This window comes from Arachis duranensis, chromosome 8 (genome assembly GCF_000817695.3).
Source record: "Arachis duranensis cultivar V14167 chromosome 8, aradu.V14167.gnm2.J7QH, whole genome shotgun sequence".
In the NCBI taxonomy this organism is placed as follows: Eukaryota; Viridiplantae; Streptophyta; class Magnoliopsida; order Fabales; family Fabaceae; genus Arachis; species Arachis duranensis.
In genome coordinates this window covers 28,999,347-29,023,049 of record NC_029779.3, presented here as the reverse complement: position 1 = coordinate 29,023,049, position 23,703 = coordinate 28,999,347, and the positions used below count along the sequence as shown (strand labels likewise).

General features: G+C 32.8%; 4 protein-coding genes across 4 annotated transcripts in view; 1 reads left to right on the top strand and 3 right to left on the bottom strand.

The window, feature by feature from the left end:
* LOC107461820 (NAC domain-containing protein 90) overlaps window positions 1-297 on the bottom strand; it is a gene marked incomplete in the record, with an annotated part of 1,393 nt that extends 1,096 nt beyond the window's left edge. Inside the window, 1 exon segment of the mRNA XM_016080372.3 lies at window positions 83-297. Coding sequence (XP_015935858.1) covers window positions 83-242 — 160 coding nt within the window.
* A 7,443-nt stretch (window positions 298-7,740) lies between these two features.
* LOC127741239 (uncharacterized mitochondrial protein AtMg00820-like) lies at window positions 7,741-8,273 on the top strand. The gene is made up of 2 exons (XM_052253321.1): window positions 7,741-8,134; window positions 8,251-8,273. Exons 1-2 carry the CDS (start codon window positions 7,741-7,743, stop codon window positions 8,271-8,273), a joined length of 417 nt encoding a protein of 138 aa, XP_052109281.1.
* Window positions 8,274-15,393: 7,120 nt separating this feature from the next.
* On the bottom strand, window positions 15,394-17,483 carry LOC107461813 (uncharacterized). The gene is made up of 2 exons (XM_016080365.3): window positions 17,274-17,483; window positions 15,394-15,966 (listed from the first exon to the last, which is right to left on the bottom strand). Exons 1-2 carry the CDS (start codon window positions 17,407-17,409, stop codon window positions 15,581-15,583), a joined length of 522 nt encoding a protein of 173 aa, XP_015935851.1. The 5' UTR covers window positions 17,410-17,483; the 3' UTR covers window positions 15,394-15,580.
* Window positions 17,484-21,965: 4,482 nt separating this feature from the next.
* Window positions 21,966-22,712, bottom strand: LOC127741238 (uncharacterized). Its single transcript, XM_052253320.1, has one exon. It carries the CDS (start codon window positions 22,710-22,712, stop codon window positions 21,966-21,968), a length of 747 nt encoding a protein of 248 aa, XP_052109280.1.
* Between the last annotated feature and the right edge of the window lie 991 nt (window positions 22,713-23,703).

Genomic DNA, 23,703 nt, shown 5'->3' with positions numbered 1-23,703 from the left:
GTGCTGCAACCAATACAAAATAACTAACTGTCTTAAGACAGAGAAATACAGAAGCATACATATATGTGTTTTGGTTACGTACATGGAAGAGTCCAGGGCTCAACGCCATTGATGTCAACCACTGGAATGACCCTGTTGATGTGAGTCGTGTGGCCTTGTAGTTGAAGCTGGGTGTTTAGGTAGAAAGCAACTAGCTCTTCTTCTGTTGGATAGAACCGAAAACCAGTTGGTGGATCCTCCATATACTATATTAAAATGGTGATGTGTACTTACACTACTTTATGTGTTGTTGCACATTTTGGAAGCACAGCTAGCAGGGACAAACATATATATATAGATGGAAAAATCACCGAGTAAAATTAGGTATATTTATTTATTATTTTCTTCTGAACTGAGACGATGTATGTATGTTAGAAAGTAGAAACTTCCACGCGGTTGTGGGAACAAGAAAGCGTCTTACTTAGCTTGCCCCCAATATTAATGCATTATTATGGATTATTTATGGTATAGTTATGCTTATTAGGACGCATATATGTGAATGTGAGTGTGACTCTCCCATAAAGGAATCGCTGAACGAGTCACCAAAGGCCCAAACCCGTCAATCTCATATCCTTTTGCTTATCTGCTGGGCCAGATCATCTTATAGGTGGAACAAGTCCTTCATTAAATCAAATCACAAAGCCTAGCTACCACATAAATTAAATAATAAATAACAAAAATATTAGGAATTATTAAAATTTATTATTTTTTGTTTTAGTTTAATTTTTTTAGTTTAATAATTTAATAATATATTTTATTCTATATTTTTAAATATTAATAACTAACTAATAACAAAAAATAATAAATTTTAATATTCTCTAACATTTCTCATCAAATAATATCTACCACAAGTATAGTAATTCTCTGATTTACTTACTATATCCTAAGTTTTGTAGATAATTTTTTATTCATCTAAAGGTGCAATTTTGTAACACTAAAAATTTGTTTTACTCCAATGTCTAGTAAAATTGAAAAATATAACTTAAACGTAAATTATATCAAAAGAAATAAAGAAGTTCTATAGATAGAATGAGAAGCAAATTAATGGGATTCTATAGTATGTTTTTGCGCGAATTAAGTGTACATATCTTAATACATTATTGTAATTAAATATTTAAAAGTGTTCCTTAATTACTAATAAATAATATGTATTGTATATACAATATATAATTATATACTTTTAAATATGCTTTGGTTATATTCCCAGGCGTCAATGTTATATGACTTAGTAATATTAAAATAGCCTATTAATTAATAATATACCAGCTTACCACATTTTATTAATACTTCAATTTGATATTAAAGATATAATTATTTATGTGTCTCTTTTTATCAGTTTAAATTTTTTAAAAAAATTATTTTATGATATATATAATATCAAAATTTTTATGATCAAAATAAAATTTTATTCTTTTATTTTTTAAAAAAAATAAAAAATAGCATAAAATAAATAAAAAAATTAATGCAAAAAATTTATGTAGATCGAAAAGTGACTATTATATTAAATAATGTGTTANGTCTTCCATCAGTTTAAATTAAAAAAAAAGTGATTTCACCATAGATATTAATGGTGTTTCTATTGGTAATATTACTCTTTAAAGACATACCTGAAACAAATTTAAAATGAAATGGAAATAAAATTGAAACAAATAAAATACCAAAGATAGTTTAAAATTTTGTTGATAATGTGAATAACTAATTTTATATGATTAATAAAAATTATTATTTTAAATTAATAATTAGTTAATAAATATATTTTTATATGTAATATTCAAAAAATATAATATTAATTAAATTTTAAATTTTTGAATACTAAAGTTTAAATTATAAATTTTAGTAATTAAAAAATATAATATTAATTAATATTAATAAAAAAATATTAATCCTTCGTATACATTTTCATGCAACTCACGAGCCACGAACCTTGAAGCATTATTGATCTCTCATGAGAAATAGAGAGAGGAGTTCATTATAAACTATTCGAAGCGAAATATGAGCAATTAAATAATGCATCATCATGACGTTCAATGAAATAATAATACGTAATCCTCACATCAAAATAAAAAGAAATAAATACGTAATAAACTAATAATCACGAAGCGTGAGCAGCCACGGCAGGGGAATAGGTCTTTCCGATTTTGTGTTATAACTTATAAGTTCACTAAATATCCATTTTGGTGTCTGAGATTCACGCGATTACTCAATTTAGTTCTTAAAATTTAAAATTATCTATATTAGTCTTTCAGATTCAAGTTTGGGCACCAATATGGTCTCTCGACTCTTTCCGACTATAACTAGATAAACAGAATGCTGATATAACACCTTCCCTATTACGCTGGATAATGAGTAAACGACCTCGTTTACCCTTGGTACTCAAACAAGTCAGAAATGAAGAATAGTGGAGGTAGAGAAGAAGAAGAATGCTTTATTTTGGGTCTCCATTGTTTTTTCTCCCTTCGTATACAAAGCGACGACCTTTCTGACTTATTTGGATGCCAAAAGTAAACAACGTCGTTTACTCATCATTCAGTGTGGCAGAGAGCATGTCATTTTGGCATTTCATTTATCTAGTCATCGCCGGAAAGAGTTGATAGACCACATTGATGTCGAGACTTGAATCTGGAAGACCAGTATAGATAATTTTAAATTTTGAAGACCAAAATGAATAATCACGTGAATCACAAAGATCAAAATAGAGATTTAATCTTATAACTTTTTTCTTTTTTTTCTTTTTTTACAAGGAGGGTTATAAATTTTTTTTGGAGCTAGAGAGAGTTATAACTTTTAGCTTGATTTTTTTCGTTGAATGAATTTGATAATCCTCACCAATACATTATACTTACATACATATTTAAAAATTCTATTTATTATTTGATCATCATTAAAATTTGAACCTAGATACAATATATTAAGAAATAATATATCTTTTTTTTATATATTATCTTATAATTCAATTAGTCAAGAATAAATTTATTGTTGTGGAGCTAAGTTTGATTTTGGACTCATATACGATGACAAAAATAATTTGAATTAAAAGCCCAATATTATTAAATATGTATATTAGTGGTGTAGGCCTATTATTCAATCCTCAACCCAACATGTTGCTTGAATATTCTTTCAATGCTTTAAATTAATGCACAAGTCTAATGCACTTAATAAGTACCATTTAGCAAAAATAGAAGCCTATGCATTTGCAAAGTAGAAAAATAGGCATTTGTCTTCATCATGAAAAAAGGAGGATAATTAGAACAAAAAAGAATTAACAACACAACAAGGACAATTGTGGCTCTAGCAGAGCAACAAGACAAAAAGATAATTTCACTACTCCAAGAATATCAGTAAAGCAACATTCAGAATATGGAAGAGAAAAACACAAACTTACAAGAATGCAAAAGTAGTAGAGTAGCTCCTCGAATAGCAGAGGTAATGAAGTAGAGGGAAGAAAGAAATGCATGCCAAGAAAAAAAAGCAAATTCAAGGACAGCAAAAATGGTGGAATGGCTCCTCAACCAGCAGAGTTAATGGAGTAGGATGAAAAAGGACTGGATGCCATCAGAGACAGCTCCAACAGGTTGAAGAAACAAGGAATTGAAGAGGCAAATTGAAAGAGCAAGCAGATGATATAAAACATACCTCACTTCAACATTTGAAAAGAAGAAAAAGAGAGCAAATTCATGAGTATCATCTCAACATACTTGAGACGAATTCTTTTTCTTCTATTAGTGCTTCATTTTTTATTTTCTTTGTTATGGCTATATTGTGTCATCTTTTGTATTGAGAAAAGGTTGATGATGTGAGTGAAAAAGTCATGAGAGAAAAGGCAAGAAAGATGCATGAAAGAGCTACTGAAAATTCTGTATAATTGAGTTATTGAACTAGGACTAGTTTCCCTTGCCAAGTTGGGATAGCACTTAGTGAGTTTGAATCTGTTTAGATTCTCCTTCCAAGTTGAGACAGCACTTGAAAAACTGAGCTTTGGTGAATAAAGTTTAGTGGTAGATACTAGTCAAATTAGATTGTGATTCAATAGTATTGATGAATGTAATCTATTGATTATAGTGAAAATTCTACCATGGTTGTGGTGGAGATTGGATGTAGGTTTCATGGCACATAAAAACCGAACCAGGATACTTGCTGGCCTCTATCTCTTCTTCTCTTCTCCGTTTAAGTTCTGTGTATGAGATAAAATGAAAAATTCTCCTGCATATTTAGCTTCCACAAAACCAAAGCAAAAGAAGTTCAGTTTTAAACTAACTTGATTTAACTCCCCTTTCTCAAGTTCTAGCAGTTCCATCAATTGGTATCCAGAGCAAGGTCTCAAGGAGTCAAACTTCACAGCTTGGAGCGAAGATCCATGACCAACAATATGGGTCCTAACATCATGGCGTACACACTCACTGAGGGGCAGCTGAAAAATAGACCTCCTTACTTCAATGGCAGCAATTACTCATACTGGAAAGAGAGAATGAAAATCTTTGTGTAATCAATCAACTACAACATTCGGAAGATTATTCTCAACGGAGCAGACGTTCCAACTAAGCAAAATGCTGATGGAGAAGTTGTGGCAAAAGAAGACAATGAGTGGATAGAGGAACAAAAGAAGAAGGTTGAACTCAATGCAAAGGCAATCAACCTAATGCACTACGCAATAAGTTTTGAAGAATACAGAAAAATTTTAAGGTGCAAGATGGTTAAAAAAATCTGAGACAAGCTCAAACTCACTCATGTACTAAACAAGTGAGGGAGACCTGAATTGATATGCTGATGAAGGAGTATGAAATGTTCAATATCAAGGAGGATGAGAGCATCGATCAAATATTCGAAAGGTTCTCAATAATCATTAACAACTTGGATGCCATGGGGAAGAGCAATTTCAAAGAAACCTTGGTAAGAAAGATCTTGAGGATTCTTACTAAGAAATGGGAAGTAAAAAGCACAACCATCTCTGAAAGAAATGATTTGATCAAAATTACCTATGATGAGTTAAGAGGCAAGCTGTTGGCCTATGAAACTACTCACATGTCTCAAGACAAATATGACAAAAAAAAGTATAGCACTGGAATCAAGAATGACAGCCAAAAAAGAGAAATCTGATGACAATTTCTCAGATGAAAAAATGGTGCTCTTTGCAAGAAAAATGAGAAGATTATTGAGATTCAAAAACAAAGGCAAAGGAAGTTCTTCATGCAAAGACTTCAAGAAGGATCAAACCAAGTTCACCTGTCACCAATGCAAGGAACCGGGTCACTTCAAGTCAAATTGTCCTCAATTAAAGAAAGGCGAAAAATCAAAGAAGGACAAAAAGAAAGTGATGATGGCAACATGGGAAGACTTGGAAAATGACACCCGTTTGGAAGATTCAAATCAAGAGGTTCAAATATGCTTAATGGCTAATGACGCTAATGAAGATGAGGTAGATCTTTTTGACCTGTCTATTGATGAATTGCACTCCATTATCAAAGATTTTACTGTGAAATCGAAGAAATTCTTAGATAAATATATTAAATGCAAGAAAGATAATGAAGCATTGAGAGCTGAAAGTGAATTTTTATTGGAAAAAGTAAAGGCAACCGAAGCTTGTGATGAAATTTTTTTAAAAGAAGAAAATAATGCTTTAAGAGCTGAATTAAACAAATTCAAACTCAAGCATACGGTCACTGCCTCCACTGATTTGATTACTGAAAATGAAAGGCTGAACAAAAAAAAATAAAAACCTTAATGAAGACTTAGCAAAATTTGTTCAAGGTTCACAAAATCTTGACAATTACTTGTTGGTCAAAGATTTGGTTGTGAAAAATCTGGACTTGGATTCAAAGAGGAAAGTAAGGCTGTTTTTAAACAAAATGATAAAAAAATCTAAAGTTTTCTCTTCCAAGATTGTCAACCTAAAAATTTTCAGTAAGCCACAAAAATCAATGAGCAAGAACCATTGCTATAAGTGCAATAGAAAAGGTCATAATCCTCAACAATGCTTCATCTTTCTAAGATCTTTTGGTAATGATAGTAAATTGTATAAAGTTGTTTATGATTATAATGCTCTTGGATAACTAAGAAGATTTCACATAAGAGGATCTAAATGGATTTGGATATCTAAGGCTAGTTGAAGAACATGCATGCTTGCTTTACATTCAAGAAGAAATTGGACATGTGGTATCTTGATAGTGGATGTTCAAGGCATATGACCGAAAATGATACTTTTTTCATCAAACTCAATAAGTATGATGGAGGATTTGTCACTTTCGGAGATAATGGTAAAGGTAAAATAATTATTATTGGTAAGATTGGCAAAGATTTTTCTACTTGTATTGATAGTGTCTTTTTAGTAGATGGGTTAAAGCGTAACCTATTGAGCATAAGTCAATTGTGTGACCTTGGATATGCTGTAACCTTTTGGAAATTAGATTGTAGGATCATTAATGAGAAAACATGGGTTGTTTAATTTGTTGCAAAAAGAAGTGACAATGTTTATGGTCTCGCACTAGATGATCTTAAAGTTAAAAATGTGACATGTTTCTCTTCAATGAAATTTGAAAAATGGATGTGGCTTAAGAGATTAGGACATGCTAGCATGTTACAAATCTCTAAATTTGTTAAAAAAGGCTTAGTAAGAGGTCTTCCTAACATTAAATTTGATAAAGACATCACTTGTGATACTTGTCAAATGGGTAAACAAACAAAAAACTCTTTTAAACCCAAGGAAAATGTCTCTACTAAGAAACCATTGAAGTTGTTGCATCTCGATATGTTCGGACCAACTAGGACTCAATGTCTTGGAGGAAAACGTTATGGAATGGTTATTGTGGTTGACTACACTAGGTTTGGTTGGGTGTCCTTTCTAGCTCATAAACATGAAGTATTTTCTATTTTTGAAAAATTCAACAAGAAGATTTAAAATGAAAAGAGTTCAAAAATTATTTCAATTAGAAGTGATCATGGCACAAAATTTGAAAATCAACATTTTGAATCTTTTTGTGATAAACTAGGCATATCACACAACTTCTCATGCCCTAGAACACCATAACAAAATGGTATTGTGGAAAGAAGAAATAGAAATTTACAAGAAATAGCTAGAGCTATGTTGTGTGAATATGAAGTTCCCAAATTCTTATGGGCTGAAGCTGTGAATACAGCTTGTTATGTTTTAAATTGAACCCTCATAAGAAAGTTCTTGAAGAAAACTCCATATGAACTTTGGAAAGGACATCCACCTAATCTTAATTACTTTCGTGTGTTTGGTTGCAAGTGTTTTATACTGAATATCAAAGAAAATTTAGGAAAATTTGATCCTAAAACACATGAAGGTATCTTTCTTGGTTATTCCACAAATAGCAAAACTTATAGAGTATATAACAAGAACTCTAAAACTGTTGAGGAGACCATGCATGTTAGATTCTATGAGTCTAACTCTGTTCCTAGTGTCTGTATTGATGATAGTCCAGGTTTTGAAATTGAATTCACCAAGAATACTGAGACAGTTCAACAAAATTTAAGTCCTCAAGAAACTGCATTTGCAAGCAACAAAAACACTGATTCTGCAGGAGACAATTTGGAATATCTCATGTCGCAGCAAAAAATCCTGATGCAGAGGCAATTATTGATCAAGAGGAACCTGAATCCTCAACCCAAACCAGAAGGGCAAGAGAATGAAAATTTCTGAAAAATTATCCTGAAGAGTTCATAATAAGTAATCCCTCCAAAGGAATGACTACTAAATCATCTTTGAAAAGAGCCGAATCCAACATTGCTCTTATATCAAAGATTGAACCTCAAAATATCCAGGAAGCACTTGCTGATCCATCTTGGGTATTAGCCATGGAGGAGGAATTGCAGCAGTTTGAGAATAATCAAGTCTGGACCCTAGTGTCTCATTCAAATGGAAAGAAAGTCATCGGTACAAAAGGGATTTTCAGAAATAAATTGGGTGAAGATGGAACCATTATTAGAAACAAAGTAAGATTAGTGGCTCAAGGCTATAATCAAGAGAAAGGGATTGATTTTGATGAATCATTCACACCTGTAGCAAGACTGGAAGCTATCAGATTACTCTTAGCCTATGCAGCTCATTGCGGCTTCAAACTGATGCCAGGGCATCATGGCTTATTTTTCTATTCTTTTTCACCTTTAATTTTTACTAATCATGCTTAATTATTGAGTATTTTTGTGCTTAAATCATAGATTACTTTCATCTTTTTGAGTTTATCTATTTTGCAGAAATTGATGAAAAAAGTAAGTAAAAGGCACAAAACAAGCATGAAAGAAGAAAGGAGCTTAAAAGGCAAAGAAAAACAAAGTTGGAGAACCAATGTTGGTGGCAAAGTTGGAGTGAACGTTGGAGGTGAACCAACGATGATACACAAATATTAAAGCACCAACGTTGGAGGAAACGTTGGTGAACCAACGTTGCTACTCCAACGTGCTCAACAAAAGGCAAGGAAGAGAAGGCAACATTTGAGCCAAAGTTGGTGCTCAAACGTTGGCCATGGGAAAGTGCATAGTTGGAGCCAAAGTTGGACCTCCAACTATGCCTCAAACTACTTTTCAAAAGACCATAGTTGGAGCCAAAGTTGGACATCCAACTATGCCTCAAACTACTCATTTCAAGAGGCCATAGTTGGAGCCAAAGTTGGACCTCCAACTATGCCTCAGGTCGGTCTCGAAAGCAGTAAAAGGAAAGGTAACGTTCAACTGGTTGAAGAAGTATTCATAGGCATAGAAGAAGGGACGCTCCCTCTCAATGGAAGTCAGAAAGCAAACTCTCTCATCAGAATCAGGAGCGACAAGCTCGTAATCCTCCTCACGGGCATTGTTACCACAAATCCTATGGCGCTTCCTCAGCTCTGTGCAAAACTCAGCATCCACAACAGAAACACACAACAAAACAAGGGAGTCCAGCCAATCGGACATCCCCTCGGAAACTCTGGAAGACATCTCTACAATGTTATTGTGAGAAGACATGAGGCCAACTAACCCTACAAGTAAGAAAAGAAGATGGGGTTACCACAAACATCTCGGACAAAGGGAGAAAACAACTCGGTCAATACTTCTCAGGCGATGGAACAAAGAAAAGGAAAACCCCAAGACTTAAACCAAAGTCCTGGGGCATCCTTTGGGGGCAGTAACAAAGCAAGGTTTCCAGAAATCAATCTACAAGCTTACATCCCAGCATGTCTCAAAAAGAAAGTCAAAAAACAGCAAACACCTTTCTTCAAGGAGAAATACAAAAAATCGTTACATTCTACCAAAAAGGCCAATCAGAGACCATTAAAGATGCAACCTTTTTCAAGATCAGAAATCTCCAAACAAAGCGAGGAACAGACGCAGATTTTTATCAAAGTATCAGGCAGGAAAAACCACAAGCGACAATAAAACCCTAGAAAGCCTCAACGGAAAAGCCAAGAAGAATGCATAAAAGAAAAGACAGAAAAAACATGTTACAGTGACAAGCAAATACAAGACCTCAAAAAAAAAATTCAAACTTTCAAACATGCAAAATCAAAGCTTCACCAAAAATTAAAAACGAAGCTACAAGGAAGCCAGTACTAACCTGGAAAGAACAGCAAGCTTCAAAGAAATTGAAGAAGGAGACAAAATCTGGGACGCCCTCTCACAAGCAAAAACGCGAATAAGGACAATGTCGCAGAAGAGAAAACACGAAAACCACAAAAACTCCAAAAGAAAGCAGAAGCGCAAACAAAAGAACAGAAAGCAAAGAGAGCAGAGAAAAGAAGTTACGAAAAGGCTAAAGGAGAGAAACCGTTGCTGGGTTTTCAAAATCAAAGTAAAAAGCCAAAAGGAAACGGGGCAATTAATGCTCAAATTAAAGAAGGCATTAAACCCTCGCACGTTCCCAAAAAAGCGCCGATATAAAAGCGCGCGTCTTTTAGAAGAAACGTTCTACATTCAAAGCTGCTACAAAAGGAGTCAACAAAATGCTTGAGTTCGACTTCACCAAAGAAAGACCGAAGTCAAGGACTTGACCTCAAAAAGAAGACCGAGCTCAAGCAGGGGCACTGTTCATATCCTGGGTCGAGTTGTCCGACCCGGGATGTTCTACAGACAAAGTGACTGACCTCTTCAGGTCAAGACAATCCGACCTCTTCTCAAAGAGCTCGGCCAAGTCACGAGAAAACCCAAACAAAGGGCCCAAATAGAGGAACACGCCCCAGATCCTAAGGCAGCCCAAGCCTACAAGAGAAGGGCGGTTCCCTTGAAAGATAAGATGACCTCACTTGAAAGATAAGATAAAGATAAGATAAGATAACTAACTTATCTTATCCACAAGAGGCCACATCTCACCGTTATAAATACACTGGAGCACCCAGGTATAACTCATATTCTGATCCTACTTAATACCTGCTTAATACCCTTGCTAACTTAAGCATGGGAGTCCCTTACAAGTACCCCCCACCCTCCGGGGACGAAGGATCAGCAGCACTTTTAGTTCCACAAGTCGGACACACCAGCTCCGGCCGCTATACACCTGCCGGACACGTCAACTCCAACCAACACAGAAGATCTCGACCGAGATCGACCTACAGTTTCAGGTAACCCTCGGAGCAGTTAGCATTGACTTAGGTTATGGATAATGATACTTGATGATATATGTTGCTATGATTAACTTTAATTGCTGTGTGTTAATTGCTCTATGCTCTGTGTTATTGTTGCTGTGATATATTGCTTTGGTAATTGTTCTTTGCTGTTTTAAGTTTTATCCACTTGAAGATGTAAGTCATGATTAAGAGGGAGAAATGCTAATAGTGAGAGAGAGTACTACACACTTCGGATGGTCATCAAAGGGAATTGCTCTCAACTTATTTACTCTCAACTCATTTAAATTAATATTTTAAATTCAATTATCCTCTTTTATCATGTTTGTCATCAAGAGAAGATTGTTGAGTTAAGTTTATTTTGGGCTCATATATGATGACAAATATTATTTAAATTAAAAGTCCAATATTATTAAATGTGTGTATTTGTGGTGCAGGCCTATTATTCAATCATCAACCCAACATGTTGCTTGAATATTTCTTCAATGCTTCAAATCAATGCACAAGCTAAGCCCAATGCACTTAACAAGTACCATTTAGCAAAAATAGAAGGTTATGCATTTGCAAAGTGGAAAAATGGGCATTTGTCTTCATCATGGAGAAAGGAGGACAGCTAGAACAAAAAGGAATTAACAACACAACGATGACAGCTGTGGCTCTAGCAAAGCAACAAGACACAAGGACAATTTCACTACTCCCAGGACCTCAGTAAAGCAACATTCAGAATATGGGAGAGCAAAACACAAACTTGCAAGAATGCAAAAGTAGTGGAGCAGCTCCTCGGATAGCAGAGGTAATGGAGCAGAAGGGAGAAAGAAATGCATGTCAAGGAAGAAAGCAAATCCAAGGACAGCAGATGTGGTGGAATGGCTCCTCAACCAGCAGAGTTAGTGGAGCAGGATAAAAAAGAATTGCATGCCATTAGAGACAGCTCCAACGGATTGAAGAAACAAGGAATTGAAAAGGCAAATTGGAAGAGCAAGCTGATGATATAAAACATACCTCACTTCAACATTTGAAAAGAAGAAAAAGAGAGAAAATTCATGAGCACCATCTCAACATACTTGAGCTGAATTCTTTTTCTTCTACTAGTGCTTTTTTGATTTTCTTTGTTATGGCTATCTTGTGTCATCTTTTGTATTGAGAAAAGGCTGATTATGTAAGTGAAAAATCCATGAGAGAAATGGCCAAAAAGATACATGAAAGAGCCACTAAAAATTCTATTTAATTGAGTTGTTGAACTAGGACTAATTTCCCTTGTCAAGTTGGAATAGCACTTTGTGAGTTTGAATCTGTTTAGATTCTCCTTCCAAGTTGAGACAACACTTGAAAAATTGAGCTTTAGTAAAAAAAGCTTAGTGGTAGATACTAGTTTTATTAGGTTATGATTCAATAGTATTGGTGAATGTAATTTGTTTATTATAGAGAAAATTCTATCATGGTTGTAGTGAAGATTGGATGTAGGTTTTATGTTATATAAATACCGAACCAAGATACATGCTGGCCTCTATCTCTTTTTCCCTTGTCTGTTTAAGTTCTGCGTATGAGACAAAACAAAAAAAAATTTCTGCATATTTAGCTTCCGTGAAAATAGAGCAAAAGAAGTTCAATTTTTAACTAACTTGATTCAACCCCCTTTTCTCAAGTTCTAGCAGTTCTATCAATTGCGGATTTGAGTTTCATTTAAAAATTTATCGTTAGTCAATAAATTACTGTATATATAAAATAAAATGGATTTGGATCCTCTAAATTTTAAATTTCACTTTAAAGAGGAAAGTATAATTTATCACCATTTATTTCATAAGTGGGATAAAAAAACATAAAAGAAAAAATATTCAATAGTAAAAAATTTCACTTTATCTTCTAAAGTAAAAATCTAAAATTTAAAGAATATAAATTTAAATAAAATTAAATTTCAAAACCCATTTAAACACATAAATAAACTAACAACACTCAGACCAATTCAAATTAGTTAAAAGACAATATATTTAACCATTCAATTAAAACCTCAATTGCTTTTAACTTGGTTTCCACACACCTCAAACAATGGTCAAAACATGTGCCCAATTGTGGCCCAACAAGGCAACAACAATAATATTTTTATGAGATTTCATATAATTACTTATTTTAAAATTTTAACTAATGAAGGACTAATTATTTTATTCCTGTCTTTATTAATTACATCAATGTTGCTTCTCTCACTATCTCGTCTGTTTCGGTATTTCTTTTTATATAATTATGGTCGTCTAATAAGTTAAAAGAGAATTTTGTCTTTAACTAATAGCTAGGTAATAAATATATACCTATAAATAAAAAATCCATTTTTTTTTGGCATAAGGCTGTAAGATTAATATTTACTTTTTGGTATATTAGCAACAATAAAATTTAAACTTGAAACTTCTATAAAATATTTATACCTCGTTAATTAATACAAATATGATATATTACCTACCATCTTAGTTGAAGTATATATATTCCTTTTCACTTTTGGAGACATCCTGTCGGTGTTATAAAACAGCTACTAAAAAGAAAGAACAAACCCCGAAAGGGACTTAGTTCCCAGAATATTATTAAAACCTAATTTGACATCAATCTTTTATATTAGAGTATGTTTAATGTCAGTTCTAATTTTAATTTTATTTTAAATTTTATAAAATAATAAATAAATTTTTATTTTTTTTCTCCGAAAACATCTAACTACTACATTCTTGAAATTGGCTAAAATTGGAGAATAGTTACGAAGCACAGACACTTCACTGAGTTGCCGTGTCTGTGTGTTAGACACATTTCAGATACGACATTCATCGACATTCGTCCGACACGCATGTCTGCTGTGTCCAATTGTATCTTAATAAAAAATAAAAAGTTTTTCTTTGGATACGTCTGAACACGCCTAAATAGCATCACGTGTCAGTGTGTCCAGTCTTATTCTGAACATATATTCTTAAAATAAATTTAGATATAGTATATATTATTATTTATTAAATCAAAAAAATATTTTAAATACTTGATATGATTAAAATAAAATATTAAAATAATTAAAAAATTAAATTTATATTTTAATATCAATAAAATATCAAAATATTATTATAATTTATCTAAAAAATATTTTATATTTTATATTTATGCATGTCCCCGTATCATGTAAGATTTTAAAATTCGCGTATTGGTTGTGTTGTGTCGTGTTCCGTGTCCGTGTCAGTGTCCGTACATCATAGGAAAATAGCCACATAACAGTGTCTATGTTATAAGTCTCATTGTACTAATGTACTCATTTACCTCTCTATCGCAAACTAGATTAAGATTATTTATTTGAACTTTAAATATAAGTGTTAAATATATAATAATTCATAATTTTATATTAAGTTAAATTTTTAGAATAAATAATTTTATAAAAAAAAAACTCATCGATAAGTCTTGGAAAAGATTTAGAAGGGTTTGAAACTCCAAGACTTGCATGTTACGTGCGAAAGACCAAATCTTCAAATAATCCCAAATTGCAAATAATCACACCTCTTGTAATCTGTAAATATATGGTATAGGGATTTTTTCTTGTTGCATGCGTGTTTTCTTCAGCATGCATAATCACTCACATCGTATCCTCTTCTTTCGCAATTGCATACTCTTTCTTTCCGCGTCGAGGATAATTAATTAATTAATATTAATTATGAAGATAATAAAGACACAGTACTTTCCTGAGGGAGACGTTCTGTACCATAACTATGTTAAATCTTTAATTTTCATTATTCACCTGGTAATAATCTCATCATAATTAAAATCGTACTACTAGGGAGCCATGCATATACTCTTTTTACAAAATAATATTTGTTGTGTACTTATAGTTATAATATAATATTATAATGTTTCCATTTTCCACCACCCTAAATAAGCACAAGGGTAATTTGATTGGGAAGAAGGGCCTTGTGAATTGGTTTAGGCACATGGGATTTTGATTTGAAGTCATGTGTGGACTAAGGAGAAAAGCCACCGATAATATTTTCTAGATTGTGTATACATATTATTCGTCGTGAACTCAATTAATGTAATTAGACATAAATACACGTGACTTTAGAAAATGTTGAACCTGAGAGACCTAATTTAGGGATCGAAGCACTTGACTATGTCTCAGCAGGGACGGATACAAGGGGGGCGAGTGGCGAGTGGCGGCCTCGGCCCCCAACTTTTTTTAATTGTAATAAGTTATTATGTATAATTTAATTTTTTAAAAAAAATTATTTAGTATTTAGTCTAATATAAATAAAAGTCCAGTCTAATTTAAATATTAATAATTTTTAATATCTAAAAAATAAGTAACAATATTAAAGAAATCTGAAAAAGATATTATTACTAATATTTTTTAATTAAATAAAAATTTTCAAATCTTATAAAGTGAATTCTTTTTCTTCTTGTGACTGTCTTTTTTTATTCATTTGATATTAATTCTCTCTGTTTCAACTGCTACAATTAAGAAATATTTTTCAACTATGAATATTGTGAAAAATAACTTAGAAACAAAATAAAAGATGAATTTGTTGTTAATTGTCTTTTAATTATATTGAAAAAAATTACCGAAAAATTTGACACAAATTCCATTATCGGTAAATTTTATGATACGAAAATCAAGAACTTCGTTAGTAAAAAGTATATACATATTTTTTTTTTACTTTAAAATATATTCTCTGTCGATATATTTTTATAATATATCTTATATTATATAATTTTTTCACATAATTTTTAATATTATATGCGTTATTGGCCTCCCCATAATATTGTTTCTGGATCCATCCCTGTGTCTAGTATGAATGAGTTACAAAACAAAGCTAGTAATATATAGCTAGTGCTTTATTATAACAATATGTGCTAGCTACCTTTAATTTGGCAACCCCACAAGTACATATATAGGTAGACTCGTAATTGTAACGACCTCTAGATCATAGAATTTTCTTAATTCCGTTCATTATTAAATATTAAGTATATGCAAATAGTGAAAAATATCAAGGTATTCCAATTATAGGGAAGAAATAAGGAAAGTAGTAACTAGAGGGTGCCAAACCCCACTCGGGTGGAAAAGGGAAATTGAAATCGAAGGTTTTGGATGAAGCGAACGCGTTGCAATATTCAATGTGTTGTTGGGGGCATTCTTTGAAGAAGCTAAGAGGACTTGATAGTTTTACCTCCTTGCCCTTCATTACAATTTCTGACACCTGGTTCTTCTTTCTCGCATATATGTGATTTGGTCCTCCAATAATTTTTGCATGGCACTTCTTCATAAAATTATTATGCTGGTCAAAGGGGAGGTCAACCTTGAAGGTGCCGTTATCTTGTGTTGTTGCCATGGCTACCCTTTTCACACCTTCACACTTCACTGACACCTTGATCCCTGAAACCAACACAAATAATTATAGATACCTTATCACTGCACTTTGACTATATTGTTCCACCAATTAATGCGTGCTTTGAAAATAAATATCCGATTTATTAATTTACAAAAATATTTATATACATTAAAATTAATTATTATATATTTATGTATAAATATATTAAATTTAATTTATTTTTAATATATAATTTATATTAATGACTAATTTTAATATATACCTCACATGATTGTTAATTTTAATAATTCAACCATTTTTAAAATCAAATCTAGTTTAATAATAGCTTTAATAATATGACTTGATGAAATCATGTCATTGGTGTGAGTATTCTACACGAGACCGATTAACTATTGGCGGAGAGATTTTAGGGAGGAATTAACATAAGTTGAGATGACACCACATCTAACTCAAAACTTTAAGATAGTAAGTTAATGAGTCTCTCATTTTATAAACTTCTCACTTTTTCTTATTTTTTTTGATGTAGGAACATTCCTCACACTTACAACACCAACGGTTATCAATCTTTAAAGAATAATGATAGTTAATGACCAAAACTAAAACACTATATATAGAAATTTGAATATTATGTATAATAGCATAAATAAATATTATATAGTACACACAAAAAATTAATCACTAAATTAATTATTATATATTGTGTATAAATATATGTTATTTAATTTATTTTTAATGTATATTTTTTATATTTTAATACATATTCTATATGAATAACTAATTTGGTAATTGTTTTTTCATAAGTTCAAATTGAACAAAAAAAAGGCATGAGATAAAAATATATTGACAATTTATTATGAGGTCCTAATTTTTGACTGGAGGGGATACCAAAGGCCTCTGCCCTTCCATCCCTTGAATAAATAGAAGAGAAGAGGCAGAGCTTTTGGTTTTATCAATTAATATAATATTCAATTTTTTAATTTACTTGACAAAAGTAGCTTTGAATCTGGGCAAGAAATTATCGAGTTGGGTTGGATCATGAACATCTGATCTTCTAACATGAATCAATAAAAAGTTGGAAAATATGCATTTCTAACTTCTAAGCAATATATATTAATTTACACACAGTTGAACCAATCTAGATACATAATAATTTACATATCTATATATCTTGATTGATATCATATCTAAGATTTATTACTCTGTTTTCTAGAGTACATATATCGTTGTTGTATGTTATCTATTAATTATTAAATAAATTATATATATTTCTAATAAGCAGAATAATATATTTAAGAACCATAAAGAAAGCTAATAATTAGGAGAATAAATAATTAATTAATCAGAGACAAACCAGAGAAATCGTAGTTTTGATGAGTGCAGTCATTGCAGGAGACTTTGCCCTTCACCAATTGGCATGCTGAGGGGTCAACTTTGGTCAAAACTAACACAAAAACAAGTGCTGTGACAACTTGATGAGCAAAAGCCATCACTTATGGAAGACCAATAAGCAATGGATCGGATGATGATAATAGCTTATTAACTATATAGTAGGAAATTTAAACCAGAAAATAAAACTTTGAAGAGAAGAAGGTAAGTTTGAAGCTTATAAATAGTGGTGGTTAGCTTGCTTGACGTGACTCACATTAATTCATTAAATGTAAGGGCCAAGTGCTGCTATTAGTAGTTGGACATAATTTAGTTTATTTACTTTTGTGGATTACTTAAATTGTAAAATCACTTTTTTGAAAAAAAAAAAAGAAACAAACAATGCAATCTAATAAAACCCATAATCTTAAACCAAAAAAATTTATCTATTAAATAGAAAAAATTTGATAGTTTAATTAAAATACATTTGAGCATATATTCATTTGTTCGATATTCATAGCTTACATTATATTTAGAGTAAATTACAATTTCTCTTCATAAAAGTTCAGAAGGTCGATAATTTATCCATGAATAATCGAAACTAATATTGTATTTATAAAAAATAAAAAATTAGCATTTTACTCATAAAAGTTTAGAGTATTAATAAATCTAACATAAATAAAATTAATATTTTTATACTTTTATTATATAAAAATATCTTTCGTAGATATAAAACTAATTTTATTTATTCATAACTAAATTTATCAAACATTTTAAAGTTTTATGATTAAAAATAATAATTTACTCTTATATCTAACTATCAATAAATTCAAATCCACTTTGCCCACTCTCATTGGTTTGCTTGTCTGATTAGGGTTACCACGGAAGATATATAAACTTTGTACGAAAAAAAATATTATTATATATTCCACCGCTCCCCTCGGATCTTCAAGAAAATCCACCATGCATGCATGGTCCTTTCTCTATACTATGCTTTTGAGACAAAGTAATCAATTTTTAGTTGCAAAAATAGTGGTAAGTTTTAGACTTTAGTATGTGTGAGCAAAGCAGAGAGCACACACTTGGAAATTAAGAAGAAAAATGTGCCCCACCTTGAGAGCACACTAATTTACTATTTCTATTCCTAATTTTCTGTGCCCTAAGAATTTGGGTACTAATATATAACTTGTTTTTCCATGAGTGAAAATGAAGTGTGCAATACAGTGATACACCATGTGGTTGATGCTTTCTCTAGACACTATCATTAATGAACATTAATTAATATGTTTTAAAACTTGAATTTGTTAGATATGTAATTGAGTAACACAAGTAAATGGAAAATACTATAGACGTATCCCATCTTTATAGTGAATTTTAGGCCCTTTTTGTTTTTCCCTTTTGGATTCTACATACTTTAACTTATCCCTTACAACCTGGGAACGTTGCTTGAACCAAGTAAGAACTACGAACAGAACCAAGTGGTAATTTTCTAAACGGGTAAAATTAACCGTAAATATAAAAAAGATATCGGGAGATAATTTATCAAAATATTATAACTAGGCCAGATAAACTCTTCACAATTGGATATGAACTATATAGTTAGTTATGTTCTCATTCGTAACATTCTAATTATTCACGTGATTATGAATTTATGATGTACCCTAAACCTCTGAATATGTGTGTGAGGCCCCTACATTGTGGATTTTTCTTTTCTGAGTAATACTGTTTATACATTTAAAAGTAAGAGCCCATTAATATTAAACTAAATCCAAAAATGAAAATATGAGTTGGGCTATTAAAAGACTCTAAACAAGTTACCTTCATTACTATGTAATAAAATGTAAACATGACTTGTACAAAAAAAAATGTAAACATGACTTTATTAAATTAATCTATATATTTATATAAGCTTGGTGTTTTCTCCTAATGAGAATGGAAAGCTAAGTGGCAAGCTTTCTTGGCATATTATCCAGCTTAGAATATAGTTGTGATTTTAAGAAAGGAAAACTTTCACGTGCAACAGAATAAAGTGTTGATCACTGACAAACATATCACCATACAAAACCAGCTAGCTACTCCACCGCATCAGTGTTAAATGAAGAAGATATAACACAGCATATTGTGCAAGTTAAGGAAAGGATTCTTAATTCTTGGCTGCTTCTAATTGAATGATCACTGCGCCAACGGGACCATGTGGGTGTTCTTGGAGTTTAATTTAAAAGGACTAATTGCCATTGTGAGGTTGAAAACCAATGATGAATACACTGCCAAAAATGGCAATGGTTATTCGAGTAAATGACTCGGTCAGTCTTCAAAATATTATGTGGACCATTCAGGTTTATCAGGTTTTGTATTTTCAATTTCATTTGTAATATTTTTTTTTTCTTTTAAAGTTCTACTTTTTCTTTCTTAATCTTTATTTATTTTTGTTGACTGATTATTGGTTAAAAAAAAGCTGGTTCCTGAATCCTAACACAACCATTCTCAATAATAATAAATAAAAATGCAAACCACAGGCTGTTAGTCTCCGAAAAGTTGAACCACTAAGAATTAAATCTTTGACCAACATAGTACTTAAAGATGTACTTTATCTGATAAATTTCATCGCACCTTGTATTAATATAAGCGGAGTCAAAATAATAACTTTGTTGTAATTCGACGTACGTCATTTGAGAACCATAAAAATCCATCCCACCTTGAATTAATAGAACTATAGAAGTGAAGCCTAAAAAATAAAATAGGAAGTGTTTTGGCCAGCAATCTAGCACTGTAGTAAATTCCACCCTGAAACTCAAAGTCTGAAACATGACCATGATTGAATATGAAATGCTCACCTAACAATGGACTGTTTACAATTTGAACTCTAATAATCTGGCTAAGTGTGAGATTAGCTTACCTATGCAAATAAAAAATTATGAGCAACAAGTGACAAGCTCCACTCTGCTCCCAACAAGAAATTGAAAACCCAAAATTACTTGCAATGAAGAATGGAATGAAATCGTACAAAGGATTAATTCAACTTGAAAAACATATGCCTGCTAAGCACTAAGGAGTGAAAAGATAAAAGTGTAAAACTGAACTGATCAACTTAGCACAAAGTGCCAAAAATCAAATAAAAAGATGAAAAACCAAGAATCATTCCATCCTAATCCATAAATTCATGAAACAATGTTTGAATCCTTCCCTGAAATAACCGATTTGTTTTCAGCTGTGTATGTAAATTGTTGCTTCACTTATGAAAGAGTCCGCTACGAGCAAGGACTGCCAATCAAGTAATATGTTATATTGTTATCACAGAACAAATCTACAAGATTATGACAGGACTAAAATACTATATAAACTTCAAAAGTTGACATAAGAAAGTCATATATCCATAATCATAAAAATTGGCTGCATTCTGATAAATGGCTGTTATCATTTCAGCTGACGTAAGAAGAGCCATAGGAATGCAGCTTGGGATTGAGCTCAACACATATACGTTAATTAGTCAAATTACCATAGTGGAGAGAAGAGAAAGAGAAAAGAGAGGCGGGGGGCGGACATAATAAAGAATAAATCAATTGAGGCGAGAAGATATTGTTGTGTTGGGTATCTGGGCGTACAGTTATCCCAAATAATGGTATGCTATTCAAAATGCCCTAGGCAAACAAGTTTGAAGGATAGAGGACTTCAGGAAACACAAGATTGACAAGAACCCATCACATGGCTTAAGACGTGTGCAGTGGATCATAAGTAAAGATATGACTGGTTAGTTTCTCTCCTCAACACGAAGCCACCTTAACCAGCACAAAAAGAACAAAAAAGGTCTAAGAACCATCTAGTTATGATAATCCTTAAATCCACCTGAAACAAAGACTCTAGATTATGTTTGGATTGATGGAAAAGTGAAGAGTAGAGTGGAGTGGAATGTGATTTAAGAGATGAAAACCAAAAGAGTAGAATTATTATTCCACTCCAAGGTTTGAATAAATGGATTTCTACCCTGTACACTCCAGATTGGGAGGAATTAAATATCGAGCTTCAAGTTGAAACAATTCTTTTCCATCATAAAACTACATATCCAAACAATAGAAGCCCTTTATGTTATATTGCACTGTGTCCTATTCTTCTACAAAGCAACATTCAGAGTTCATTAGGGGAATAACAGCAGGTAATCTTGTCCTAAACAATCTGTTCATAGCTTGGGTGGCCAAATATACAAAGCCTAATCCTACCTAGTACCTAATTTGGCCAATTCCTATACTGAAGGAGCAATCATTCTTTTTTTTTTTTTAATCAAAGAAACTAGAATAGAACAGAAGGTAATAGAGTATCTTGATACTAAGCAAGAAAAAATATAGCATCACCAGGTGTATTTGAAGTTTCAACAGAAACGAATAACATCTTCCAATGGGGCTCAATGGCTCATTCGAATAGCACTAATTTAGGTTATGTACATTATGGAAAAATATTCTAGTTGATTAACGAAGAGCACAAGACATACACAAATACACGAGGGGAATGAAATCATAAAATCAATCAATGATTCAACACACTAGATTATTGCCCAATCTTCAAATGTCAAATTCTGAACATGTCCACTAGGGTTTTCAGCTTTCAGCCTTTGTTTCCATTTCTCAGTTCACATAGAAAGATAAAACTACTCAAATTTAACCCTAAAAATTCAAATATATTTTTTTCAATCAAGGAAACCTGTTTGCCGCCAAACCGCATTCCGAACCTGCCGTAAGTCTCTCCCTTTCAGGGTCCGCCCCACCCCTTCCAGGACCGAGCACGCCAGCATCGGCGACTGCGCCGAGTTCCTCGCCACAATCTCGTGCGGCGGAAGCATCACATCGTCGTCCTCCGCCGTCACATCGTCCACATCGTCGTCATCGTCGTCATCAAACTGGCGGTGCCTCCTCATCATCGCCTGAGACAAAATAGGAACGTTCACCGGCGCCGACTGGTGGTACATGACCGAAGACTGCGGCATCCGGTCGTGGTGCGCTGACGGAGGCTTCGGTATGGCGGGAATCATACGCGACGAAGAAGAAGAAGAAGACGAGGACAGCGAAACCGAGGAGGCCTTGTGGAAGAAGTGCGTGCCGTTTGGAGCAGTAGGTGAGGCGTCGTTTTCCGGCAGAGCGGCAAGGATGCCGAAGGTGTCAGAGGAGCCGAATCCGAAGCCCTTGTGGTTGTTGTTATGGTGGAGGTGGTGGTGGTTAGGGGTGGATGAGTTGGAAGAGGAGGCAGTGGAAGGGAGGTGATTGTTGTCGGCGTTGTCGTCGCCAAAGAAAACGACGTCGTCCTCGGTGAGCTCGTCGGTGGCGGAGGAGGAGCTAGGGTTTTCAAGAGGCGGCGCGTTGGATGGGACGCCAAGGAAGCGTTCCGTTGAGGAGGCCGGTTTACGGTTACGGAAGCGGTTCGGGTCAGACCGATCCATAAGATGGTTTCGGGTTCGGAGCTTTTGAATTTGGTGTTTGTGAGAGAAAAGAGGATTGGTGGAGACTGGAGAGTGGAGACAGTTAGAGCTTCATCAAGAGCGACCAGCAATGGCTATGCTTTTTCTCAATTTATTTATTTTATTATTTTTTTTAACTTATTAGTGGAACGGTTTTAATGCCTATTTTCGCCACTTGCCACTTTCCACGTGGGAACTATTTAACAGAACGCAGTGGAACCTTTGAACGTGGTGTGGGTGTGAAGCCCAATTTTGAATTTTCACAACTTTTTCCTTCCAGAAGAAAACAAAAAATTCCTATTTCATGTTTTCACATTTTAACTCAAGTAGCGCACTTATTAATTTGTTACTTTTATATATATTTTGGGAGTTTATATTTCATTCTCAATTTATATTAAGAATTATCAGTGTTTTTTAAACTTTTCAGTGAAAAAAAAAATCGTTTTATGTATTTGACAAAAACATTCTTAAGAGAAAAAAAAAGGGATAACGTTTTCCATCATATTATTGATTTTATTTGATAAATAAGTCATATTATTTAATTTTAGGGTAAATACCTTTTTGATTTTGACTTTTTTTTTTCAGTAAGACATATCGTACCGTAATCATTCTTAAAATCAACCAGATCCCTACCCATCAGTAAAATTGGACAAATCGACCCCTATAACTGATTAACAATGGGTTGCATATCTGACGTGTCAGGTGAAGTATGATGTGTCAATGCCAAGTGTTAAGTATCAACTCCAAATGGTTATAGAGACTAAAACAACCCCCTCCTCTTCTTCTTCTTCTTCTTCCTCCTCCTCCTCCTCCTCTCCTTCCTCTTTTTTCTCTTCGTCAAACCCATTATCATTACTATCTACCTCCATAGCCTTAAAACTCTTTTTGCATTAACCTTGACAATATCATAAAGCTAGTAATTCATATATCATTAACAATTTAGCATACACTTCATATATACAGAAGATAGGAA

What these genes read in the sequence shown, in the direction of transcription:
- LOC127741239 (XM_052253321.1), top strand. Translation starts at nt 7,741, where the DNA reads ATGACTACTAAATCATCTTTGAAAAGAGCCGAATCCAACATTGCTCTT. An exon ending in ACTGATGCCAGGGCATCATG is followed by an intron (nt 8,135 to 8,250) that starts GCTTATTTTTCT and finishes TCTATTTTGCAG; the next exon opens with AAATTGATGAAAAAAGTAAG.
- LOC107461813 (XM_016080365.3), bottom strand. Translation starts at nt 17,409, where the DNA reads ATGGCTTTTGCTCATCAAGTTGTCACAGCACTTGTTTTTGTGTTAGTT. An exon ending in TCAAAACTACGATTTCTCTG is followed by an intron (nt 15,967 to 17,273) that starts GTTTGTCTCTGA and finishes TGTTGGTTTCAG; the next exon opens with GGATCAAGGTGTCAGTGAAG.
- LOC127741238 (XM_052253320.1), bottom strand. Translation starts at nt 22,712, where the DNA reads ATGGATCGGTCTGACCCGAACCGCTTCCGTAACCGTAAACCGGCCTCC.